General features: G+C 47.3%; 1 protein-coding gene across 1 annotated transcript in view; it reads right to left on the bottom strand.

Annotated features, from left to right (window-relative positions):
* MIGA2 (mitoguardin 2) overlaps positions 1 to 10174 on the bottom strand; it is a 12575-nt gene extending 2401 nt beyond the window's left edge. Inside the window, exons 1-12 of the mRNA XM_010169175.1 lie at positions 10079 to 10174; positions 9232 to 9442; positions 8200 to 8312; positions 5781 to 5889; positions 5175 to 5314; positions 3540 to 3657; positions 3248 to 3348; positions 2654 to 2769; positions 2141 to 2213; positions 1389 to 1475; positions 634 to 732; positions 286 to 420 (exon numbers count right to left, since the gene is read on the bottom strand). Of these exons, the coding sequence (XP_010167477.1) occupies positions 286 to 420; positions 634 to 732; positions 1389 to 1475; positions 2141 to 2213; positions 2654 to 2769; positions 3248 to 3348; positions 3540 to 3657; positions 5175 to 5314; positions 5781 to 5889; positions 8200 to 8312; positions 9232 to 9442; positions 10079 to 10174 (1398 nt within the window). The remainder of the gene's footprint in view (positions 1 to 285; positions 421 to 633; positions 733 to 1388; positions 1476 to 2140; positions 2214 to 2653; positions 2770 to 3247; positions 3349 to 3539; positions 3658 to 5174; positions 5315 to 5780; positions 5890 to 8199; positions 8313 to 9231; positions 9443 to 10078) is intronic.
* Between the last annotated feature and the right edge of the window lie 891 nt (positions 10175 to 11065).

Here is an 11065-nt window from a genome sequence, read left to right as displayed (position 1 = left end):
CATCTTGACCCTCTTATTCTCATTCATGAAAATATATGTTGTCATCTTTTAACATCTCCACAGCATCACTGATAAAGGCCGCTAGAGAAATAAGCCTATTGGAGACAACCAGATACTTTCAAAACGAGGAAACCTTCCCTGTAAACAATTTACATGTACCAGAAGTTTGTTGTTTAGAGCTTCAGGAAAGCATGGTATTTCTAAAGAGAAAATTCAGCCCAGCCAGGACAGCTGAGCTTATGCTCTTTTCTAGCCCTGACACCACCATCTCCCCATTGAACGCACCGTCTCCTTAAAGCTGTCAGAAAGCCAGCGGTTTCGCAGCACGGCCAGCACAGAGGAAGGCGGGTTCTCCAGATCCTCAAAAGCATCCATGAGGATGAAGTCCAGCACAATATCAAAGAAACTCATGCACACCACCTGTCAGAGAGCAGAACAGTCTGTAAATGGAACAGGTTTTTTAAAAAAAAGAAACAGACTTTACTCTTTTGGTTTGAAGCAACAAAATGTAATGAGATGAAGTACGCGATGCAATCGTATTTCAGCAGCAGTTCTTTCACTCCTGGGCTGTTCCTACACATCCATTATCTTCCAACTCCTCTGCAACTTTGTAGAGATAAGGTCTTTACCAACCCCTCTTCCCTCCAGCTCCTGCTGGGTGGTCGTCCAGGTCTCTTGCTTCAGTGCATAATGCAGCATCTCCTCGTAGCTTTCCAGAAAAGCTTTGGGATTCTGGGAGAGCAGAGAAACAAGACACTTCAGAAGGTACAAGAGCTGCGGGCACATTTCACCAAAGATTGGCTACTCTATTTTGAGCTTAACATCAACATCACTGCATGTGACTGGGTCAAGTTTTTAGCCAAAATTCTCTTTGTGCATGGAGAATTTATTTCTGGGAGGTATGGATGGCCCCAGGCTCAGCTGTCTGACTCAAAGCACCTACGTTGCTCCACTTTCTTCAAGGAAGTAGCTAGAGACACCAGTACACAAACTGAGCCAGTAAGGGACTAATGCTGTGCAAGCAACAGTGTCCCTGTTCCGGGGATGACCAGTGACTAAGCCAGTGATCTGAGATCTAGTATGTCACTGATGCAAAGGTTTGATTATCTTTTCCCTTTCCTATATTCCTTGAGATGATGCCATCAGTGATGCACAGCCCGTAGCCTCCATTTGCTCCAGTATCAAACTGTGGACAGATGCACAGAGAGGCTCTTTCAAGAGAATTTGGTTAAACACTATTAAAAGCACAGACATTTTATTTTTCACCAATAGTCACCAGCATACAGATAAAGTTTTCTTCCAACACACCAGGCGAACTCTGGGTTGGGATGGAGGAACAAGCGTCCCTGTGCTCAAGACACAGCTTGTTTGTTATACAAACTTCCTACCTTTTCAGCTTTTGTCATCAGTCCCATCACCATTTGCTTCCCAACCTCCCCAAAAAACAGTTGATTGCTTTCATCCTCCAGCAGCTCCTGGAAAGGGAACACAAGGAGTCTCCTGTGAGCACCTACACCCACACAAATTCTGAGTTGAGAGAAAAAAAGGGACAGGACACAAAGCAATGCAATGCTTCATACATCAGTATCATTAACTTTTAATAAGCTGAAGTCTAGAAAACAAAACTGCTCTTTCCAGGAAGCAAGTTTAAAATTAGGCTGCAAGACTGGAAGCAGCAAGAACAGAGGCACAGGAGCCTCACAGGGTGGCAGTGGGGCCAGGGCACAAAAGCTGCTGCTCTGGCTCTAGACATGCATTGCCAGGAAGAGGATTGCAGTAAGGAGAAGGAAATCTTGCTCTCCCACCTCAGAGGTTTGATTCCAGCCCAGTGAAAAGCTTTTAAGTGGGAGTACCAGCTTCTGGGCAACTCTGAAATTCCTAAATTTTAACTTCCCAGAACTAAACCAACATCAGAGGCCACATCACCACCACTCCAGCTGGACACAGGGACCAGGGGATCCTCCCTCTCTCCAAATCAAATTGATCACAATGGAATTACAGAGCAAGGGGAGCTTGGGCTGCTGCTGCTTCTACTTTTACTCGCTCTAGAGAGACAAAAACTTCACTTCTGTGCCAGCAGAGGAGAATGCTGCTGGCAGCAATGCACCACAGGAACCTGGGAGCCTCGAGCTGTTCTCACCTGGAAGGCCTGCCTGATGCAATGCAGCTTCGCAAGGAAATCCTGGTCACTGTAGCAGCCAAGGAGCTCTGTCCTAGAGGGAAAGGGGAAGGACTGCATAAGTTTCAGCTCTCCTGATGTCTCTGCTCCTACCAACTGCGGTCCCATAAAAAAAAAAAAAAAGAATTCCCAGTCTGTGCCTGGAAGAAAGTAACAACTGCATTCTGTTTGTACAGCTCCCTGGGGGACCAGAGCACCTCTGCAAAGGCTGTTAGAGCACAGGACTGTGCCAGCCAGCCTCACAGAACAGTCATCGTTCCCATTACTAATTTCCTGGGACAATTACACTTTCTTAACATGTATGTCCTAAAATCTGGGGCTAGTTCCCTGGGAAGTCTGAACCAACAGGAAGGATAAGAGTTTCTGACCTCAGAAGGTTATTCTGGTTATAGGACTGCTGAAAGGCAAATGATGTGTTCACACTGCTCAAAGGAGCCTCAACACAAGGACCCACAGCTCCAGCTGGCACTTCACCTCAGCGTCCTGCATGCGACCTTCCCTTCTTTCACTAACTGCAGAGCTTCTTCATATGCCGCTACTGGCTTAGAGAGGTGGAATGGTATTTCCTCAAAGTGGAGAGAGTCAAAGAGCTGTAGAGGTGGCAAGAGACATGGGAAGAACAAAATTGTCTCATTAAATATTTGCCAGAGACTGCACACAAGCAAGATCTGCCTTCTTCAGCTAGCAAACTTTTGTCAGTGCCAATTATTTCATGCAAAGATATTTCTTTTCCCACCAGTTTCAAAGCTGTCTCAGCTCTGACACAGCTCAGTATCCCCCAAAATTTATACAACCAAGCCATGTTACATTAAATTTACAGTACTTTCTTAGCTGTTATGGTATCTTTTCTAGAGAAGACAGGAAGATGACATGGAAATGCTGGTTGGAAAAGGCTGCACTATGCCCCTAATTAAAAAGCTTTTCCTAACATCTATCATGAACCTCCCAGCTTGGGGCTGTTGCTCCATGTTTTATCATCTTCCTCTTCTGAGATGTGTTTGGCTTCACTGCCTTTGTGGCTCCCCTCCAAGCAGCTGGACTGTGACACACAACTGAAACTTAAGTCACCTCTGCTGCAGAGAAGAAGGAGTCCTCAGAAATTGAGCTGTCTTCATCATCCGTCCGAAGCCGCAATGATCCATCCGTCAACGGAAGCATTAAAGTCTTCTCTGGAGGAGAGGAAGAAGTTGCATGTGTCGGAGTTTATGGACTGCCATTCCTCTTAGCTCCTGTGCTCTCTCTCCCTCTCCCACCTCCACAAACAGCACTTTGTCACTATTTCATTGCCTAGCTTACAGAAAAGACAGAAAACCAGAGAGGAAGCTGGCATTTGAATGGATTTCTAACCCAGCTCCCATACCCAGATCCAGCAGCATGCTGTCTGACGGAAGCGAAGACCCAAACTCTTCCTGGAGATGGTAGGCTCGGTGCAAGAGGGACTCCAGCTTCTCAGCAAACTCCCTTTTCTGGAACTCCTCCTTGAACATACAAAAATGCCACCCTTAGTTAGCCAGCTGGGCAGAGACAGATTGACAGCACAAATACAGAAAGAAATTTTCAGTTAAATGAGATTTACAGTTTGCAGATTAAATTATTAAAAAAAAAGAGAGAAAGGACTCATTAATCCTACAAGGCAGCTAATAATGCAAGGGGAGGGAAGCTTCTACACAGCCTATTCAAACCCTCTAGCTTTTTAGCTTCACAATTTTGTTTTCCTATTAAAAAAGGAAGAACTTAAGAACTTTAACCTGCCATCCAGAAAAACAGGTATTTTAATGAGTTACAGATCATTTAATTCTTCTGACTTGTGATTTTAGCCTATTTTCAAGAGGGAATCACATCAGAAAAGCTGGGTTGAATACAACAGAGTATCCTGAACTGGATAACAGAGGAAGAGTCCTTGGATTAAGGTGGCTGGGTGTAAGCAAAGTTTGCTGTAAGCAGCAAAGAAGGATAGGGGGAAAAAAAAAAGGGTGGGAGAAAAATGAGACTTACACAGCATCTTGCCTTCATGCCCCTGTGTTTGCATGAGTATCTCACCCAGAAGACAGAAGCATTAACAAGAAGCACAAAATCTATTTTGATAATGAATCAACTGTTTTTAAAGTCAGTTTTAGAAATACTTTAGGGTTCTTCAAAGAGAGCCAAGAGAATCCAGATTTGATAAATTACTTGGATAAATATTATCCAGCACGAGACAAATATTCCATATACTTACTACACCAGACCCTGTTTATAAGAGGTTGGGAACACTTTTTGCCAGTAAGAACTCCTGGAGAGTTGGGAACTTAGCTCCTTTCACACTCCTGAGCTACAGCTGCTCTTTTTAGCTTTGTGGTTGTCAGAGCCATTCTAGCTTGGATCTCCTCTTATCAGAGGTCTTTCCTGCACAGTCCTCAAGTCCAAGACACCAAGGCATTGTTGTCCTAAAATACTGATTGCTGTAGCTCCAGACTGAAGGAGTTACACACCTGCCTGACCCACCTGCTCAGTGAGCAGGGTCATATGTAGCTCCAAGTGAGTTACCACTTTGCTTTGCTCATTAATACATGCAGAGAGCTAGCCTCTGCTTCTGCACCCATAGTGACCATCAAGATCTCCACTTTCAAATGCATTAAGAAGTTACAGACACACCACTGCCAGGCAAAATACTATTTTTTCCCTCTCCAGTGCTGTATTTGTTACAGCCTTTTCCTGCCACAGCCTCTGCTACTGGAGGACTTGAATGACGGTGACTGACATGATGATGGAAGGTGGGTAGAAAAGCTGGGGAACGAGGGGGCGAGACTTACTAAAAAGAAAAAGAAATTAAAAACACCCACTCACATTGCATAAGGAAGCCACAGATACAGACAGCTCTTAAACAGAGTCTGGCCCAACTCTGCCCTTAATTTGCTCTTCTTTGAGCCTCCTACTAATTACTGCTTCCAGCACCCAGGCTGGCCTTTCAGCATGCTCCCCAGCTGGCAAGTGCAAAGGAAAAGTGGGGACCTACCTCTGGGATGTTCTCAGACACGCTCTCTTGCTGTTTCTTGCTGTCCCAGGGCACGGGAGTGCTGGTGCTAGCACTGTCCCTCTGCCTGATGGTCAGGGCCTGCTCCCACTTCTGCAGGGCCTCCTCAAACAGCTCCATGCCTGCCAATGCAACCACATAGAAGCTGTGAGAGTCCCACCCCATTTAGGAACAAAGTAATACAGCACAAGTCTTTGCTCACTCAGACAATCCAGCCAAGGGGGAAGTCTCTCCCCAACTGATAAGAAAGAATAAGTGTATTCTATTTCTTTCCCTTTTAAATAGGGTTTAATTTGGATTAGAAGTTAAGGAGAACATCTGCAAACTGGTTAAAACATCAGCCATGTTACTTCCAAAATACTGTTGTCTGCAGAAGGTGAGCCTGTTGCTCAAAGAACAGTTTTGTGGAAGTAAATTATTCACTGAGAAACAGAGAAATGTGATTGAGTTTAAGTTGAGAATGGGAGAGAGCTTCCTATTAGAGCTCTACATTGAGCTGCTGATGCTCTGTGTCAATTCACACTCTCTTTTTGCTCTCACAGTAATAAACAATCCCCCCAGGGTGATGTTACCCTTGTGCTTGTTTACCTTGAACATAGAGGCTTTCTGCACTGGAATCACCAACAGCTCCAGCATCTCCCATTGCCTGGGCCTCCCACACCCCTGGTGTTGGACTTGAAGAGTTGACTGCTACCATCTGCAGGGAGGGAGCAGAGAGCAGCAAATGCCTTTTGGATTCTCTCCAAGGGTAGCAGTGTTAAGACCACACAAACAGCACCACCAGTTAAATTTCAATGATAAACCATCTCCCTTCCCTGTGTCTGCCCTCGTGCTTCCCTGTATCAGTACTCCCTTGTCTAAGAAGGTACCAAGGGTTACCAGCTCCCTCCTGCTTGGGTTCACACTATGCTGTCAACTGCTGAGAGCTGCACGGTGCTGAGAGGGGAGGGAAGGTAAGAAGTCCTCCCCTTCTCCACCCAGCACCACAGCAGTGTCTTTGAAAGCACAGAAAGTTGTGTGGGAAATACCCTCCCAACCAATTTACACTGAAGCTTCATTAGGAAATGGAGCTGTACAATGGTGAGCATCAACAGGAGAGCACTGATGGAGGTGACAGCCTGAGGAAGCTCCAAAGCAATCACTACAAAGGTGTAAGGGCTTTGATAGAAAGTTCACATCAGCCCCAGCCGTTCATACAAAAAACACTGGAAGTGGGGGGAAAACAGCCACAGTTCAGCAAAAATACAGCTGAGGACTGTGGCCAGGGGGATCCTCACTCTTCTCTTTGTAACCAAAGCTTCTCCTGGGAGGGCTGAGCACTAAGATCCACACAGCACATTGTCAGCTTTCTCCAGTTTCACACTAGTGCATACATGTTTTTTAAAGCCTGACCCAATAAAGTGCTGGGTTTGAACACTATGAATGACCAGACCAGGGTTTTCATATGGTTTAGAGAAAGACATTCAAATGTGAACCTGATACCAGAAAAAAGCTACAATAATCACCTGACAGATGAATACTTGCCCTCCCTCCATTGATTAATCTCTGTGGAGTGTTAACAAATCACCTTGAATCCACAACTGCAAATCATCAGTTTGCTGCTGCTGACTTATTTACTGTGGGCAAAGAGCCCCAAGAAGCAGATGAGAGAGCAGGCAGAAACTGCAGCTGTGTGAAGGATGAGCTGTTTTCCCACCAAGGAACATAAAAGCAGTGAGCACAGTGTCACAGACACTTGGCTCCCACACAGTGAAGGGGCTATGGGTACAGATCCCTCTCCGTGTGGACATCAGCACTCACTCACCAGCAGCAGTGTCCTGGTTTTGCTAGTGAAACTGTCACAAGCAGCAAAAGGAATTTAGTTTTTTATGTAAAGAGAAACAGACTTCAGCGACACAAAACCCAGACAGCATCTGTGGGAGGGGAGGAGCTGTGGGGGGATTAAATGGACATGAGGGTCCCTGCAGGGAGAAGGAGGCCAGAGCTGGACACAGCCTGGTTCTCACTGACGTGTCCCATCAGATCCCAGTTATCCCAGGGGAATACTGGTGCAGAGCTGCACACCCAGCGCTGTCCCAGCACTGCCGCCTGCTGGAGACACACTTTGGCCAGCACAGATTCTTGGCAGCTTTCTGGTGCTTTAATTGCACAAGAGAAGCTAAAATACAGCAGTGCCTGCACGTACTGTGGGGTGCTGGTGGCCAACTGCTCCCTTCAAAGAAGCAGTTTTTCCCCTTCCTGCCCCAGCACTGCTAACCAGCCACCAAGGCTGGGTGCTCTGGTGGGTGACACCAAGGAGGTGTTTCACTGTAAGTCACAGAGGTTCACCTGTGCCACTCACTGCTCCAACAGCAACATGTGAGGCTTTGAGCAATGGGGATGGAAAACAGGTCTTGAAACCACAAATGTTCCCCAGTCCTTCTGTGTTTGGTCTGACAAGAGGTGGATATAAGCAGTGATGGCATCTGCTGCCTGGTCAAGCCTGAATTACCTGTATTTATGGGCTGCTTTTGGCTTTGGAGGAGGTAGAACAATTGGGCTGTGCTCTCAGCCTGCACTGTTTCCTCAGCAGAGCTATCAGATTTTGGTAGTTAACTGGCATGGGGACAGCTGGGCCACCCAAACCCCCACTGTGGAGGGAAGCAAACAAGCTCCCCATTGCTATGAGAGCCAGCAACAACCCAGCCTCACTCCATGAGGGGGTCACAGAGAGGAATCACAGCCATGTCCCACACACGAGACCCTCCTGCAGCCCCTTGTTGGCCAAAGAAGTGGGATGTTCCCTGGGGCTCTTGGGCACAGGATTTCACATAGGTAATTCCAAGCAGCCACTGCGAGGTTAACATCAGAACCTGCACTACAATTACACTGTAACCTGTTCTGTTCCAAAAGCTTTGGCACTATCCATGGGGCAGTGCAAGCCCAAGGACCTGCTGATCTTGTTTCAGGTAGGAGCACTCACATCTCCCAGCCCTCATTCTCCCAGCCCAGCCAAGAAGGTCCTTACCGAGGCGAGGCTGTGGGATGAACTGGAATGTTTGCTGGGCTCGATGGAGGAAATCCCACTGAGTGTGTCATTGCTCTTGCTGCCAGGACTCTGGACTCTCTTACTGGAGAATCCTGCAGTTGGGAAGGTCACAGAAAAACAGGATTTTAGGCCAGGTTCACTGCAGCTGTGAATAGGGAGACGAACGTCACCCTGTCAGGTGTGACTGCAGAGGGGCAAAGCAGCACCCAGTAACTCCTGTGTGCTCTGTTTTGCTCCGAGACATTAGGAAAGGTGCTATCAGTGGGGATCTGAGGCTGAGGAATGAGTATTTATTCACTGCTTATGGATGGCAGAAGGCAAGCACAAGTGGAAAGCACCAAGCTTTCCTCCAGCTTCCCTCAGGCCAGGCAGAGCGTGGACCTTGCTCCCTTGGTTATTATTAAAAACACTTAAAGATTTCCATCTGCTTCACAAAACAAATGCTTAATCCCTAAAATGCTTTGCTGAGGACCTGCATCAGTCTTACCCCCAAAATCAATACAAGCAGGTGAAGAAGCTGCCCACGGTTCAGGGCTCACTGCAGAGCTGGACAGACACTCCCAACTCCCCTGCCTGGCCCAGGCCACCCTCCCCTCTGCCACCCAACCTCACCAACACAGCTGTGCATGGGACCCCTGGGTCAGGCATCATATTGGCATCACCAAGGTCAATATGCAACCAGGTCACCACACGCCCTGGGCTGTGATTATCGGGGGAAGCGTGGCACAATGGATCCACAGCCTTTCTGCAGGAAGGGGGATGGGAACTGCAAACCTTGGTGAAAATCAGTGACACTTTTTTCTTGCAAGGGCTTTAAGCTCAGGGTTTCTCTCTCTGCTAACCCTGTGTTCATGCCACCACGCTTCAGGCTTCTAATTTCATTCTGTATCACTGCACTACACACATGGCTTTGCTTTCCCCTCCCCTCAGCTGTCAGGAACTTCCCACCACTCCCCGTACACCCTCGTTGCTCCCTCACAAATGGGGATTTTCCCTTCTTGCAAGGCCAACCTTTCTTCACAGAGGAGACTCTTCTGGTTGGCAAGATGGGCACTGTGATCCCTCCAGGCTTAAAGCTGCACTTCTCCGGGGCGATCTGCTTCTTTCGACGACGACGACGCTTCAGCTGATGAGCTGCAAGAGCCAACGCCACTGTCCCGAGAGCTGTGGCAAACAGCACCTTACGCAGGCCTGGAGAGAGCCGCAGCTGAGAGAAGACAGACTTTAAACACAAAAAATATGAAAGACCAACAATGAAAAAACAATTCCACTACCCTTTTTGGTTTTTTTAAGCAGTCTTAAATATAAGACACCTTGGTATTTCCTCTCCCACCCACAAAACACAGCCCCTGCTACACAACTAAGACTGAGCAGCAGAGAAACTGCAGAACATGGTTTTGACAGAATCTGGCAAACTTGGTCTCAATTCTCATTACCAAAACACGCTGTAAAATTTGCACCCAGCCCACGAGAGATGCAATCTGGGTTACTCAAATTCAGTTCTCAAACACTGGTGGATAGCTGAGCTTTACTGCCCCAAGTGTTGCATTACTACAAGTGGAAGATATATTAAACATCTTTAAAAAACCCTCTTTTTTCAGTGCCTTTGAAGAAGAGAAGGGTTGAGCCTGGGCATTCTCCTGGGGAGGGATGTAGGAAGCCCTTCTCTCCCTAGTCCAAGCCCACCCTGAGCAGCTCTCTCCCATCACCCCAAACTCTCCATGCAATTTTTACAAACAAACTGCCCATGTCCCCCAGCATCACCTCATCGTGCCTCTGTCCCTCACAACTAACACAGATAAACACCAAAGAGAAAACCCAAGGAACTCAACAGAAAAGCCTTTCCTGCTTGTTGTACCTGCCCAAACGTCGTGTAAACAAACACGGGGATCTCTGCAACGGTCATTGCCAAGGCCTGGATGATGGACATTCCCTCTGTCCTTCTAAATGCCATGTCTGAACGAGGATCTCAGCACCTCCAGGAGCCACAAAGCAGAAGGGCACTTGCGGATGCTTTGTGAGCTGCTCACAAAGAAATCCAGCTTTTCACTGAAATCTGGCTCAGAGTCCTGGGGTCGACCTTCATCCAGGAATCCTCCTTCTAGAGGAAGAGGAGAAAAATCAGGTGAGTGAAGGGAACACACGACCTGTACCTCCTTGCATTGCACTTCATAAACACACACCAGGTCACTTGGAGCAGCAATGCCACTAGAGCCACACAGGAGACTTAAAGCATCTTCTCACCAACAGCAGCAATTTTTTTGCCTGTCTTACCAACCACAGGGTTAAATTCACAAACTGCTCTACAGCAGCAGCAGCCTTGAACTCAAAAGCTGCCAGAGATTTCTACATGCACCAGAACCGGCTGCACATGGTCAGAGAAATTCTGTTTGCAGTCCCCATATAAAAAAAAAATAATTATTACAAATAACTATATGTACAATTTCATTATCAAAACTGCTTTCATATAGTTTTCTGTGCATCAAAGACCAACCAAAGGGTGTTTGCCCACGAGGTTTCAGCGCTGCTTGAGTTTACTCACAGCTTTGCGGGCTGTGCTGGGAGCTGGGACACACTTCACATCAAGGACAGAGCTACAGAAGAACGTAAAGAAACCAGAGGGGTTTGTCTTTTAAACGCCACAAAGTTATGAGCCCTTTGGCCCCGCTCTCTGCCAGGCCAGACTGTGCAGCAAACTGACCCCGGCGCAGCGAGGGGACGCTGCGCTCACCCTGTGTGCGGCCACACTCCGGCCACGCTGGGCTCCAGCATCTCCCCACACCAACAACATCAGAGAATCCCAGACTGGTTTGGGTTGGAAGGGACCTTAAAGTTCACCCAGTTC

Source organism: Antrostomus carolinensis, unplaced genomic scaffold, assembly GCF_000700745.2.
Source record: "Antrostomus carolinensis isolate BGI_N321 unplaced genomic scaffold, ASM70074v2 scaffold41435, whole genome shotgun sequence".
NCBI classification, from domain to species: domain Eukaryota; kingdom Metazoa; phylum Chordata; class Aves; order Caprimulgiformes; family Caprimulgidae; genus Antrostomus; species Antrostomus carolinensis.
This window is presented reverse-complemented; position numbering and strand designations above follow the sequence as displayed.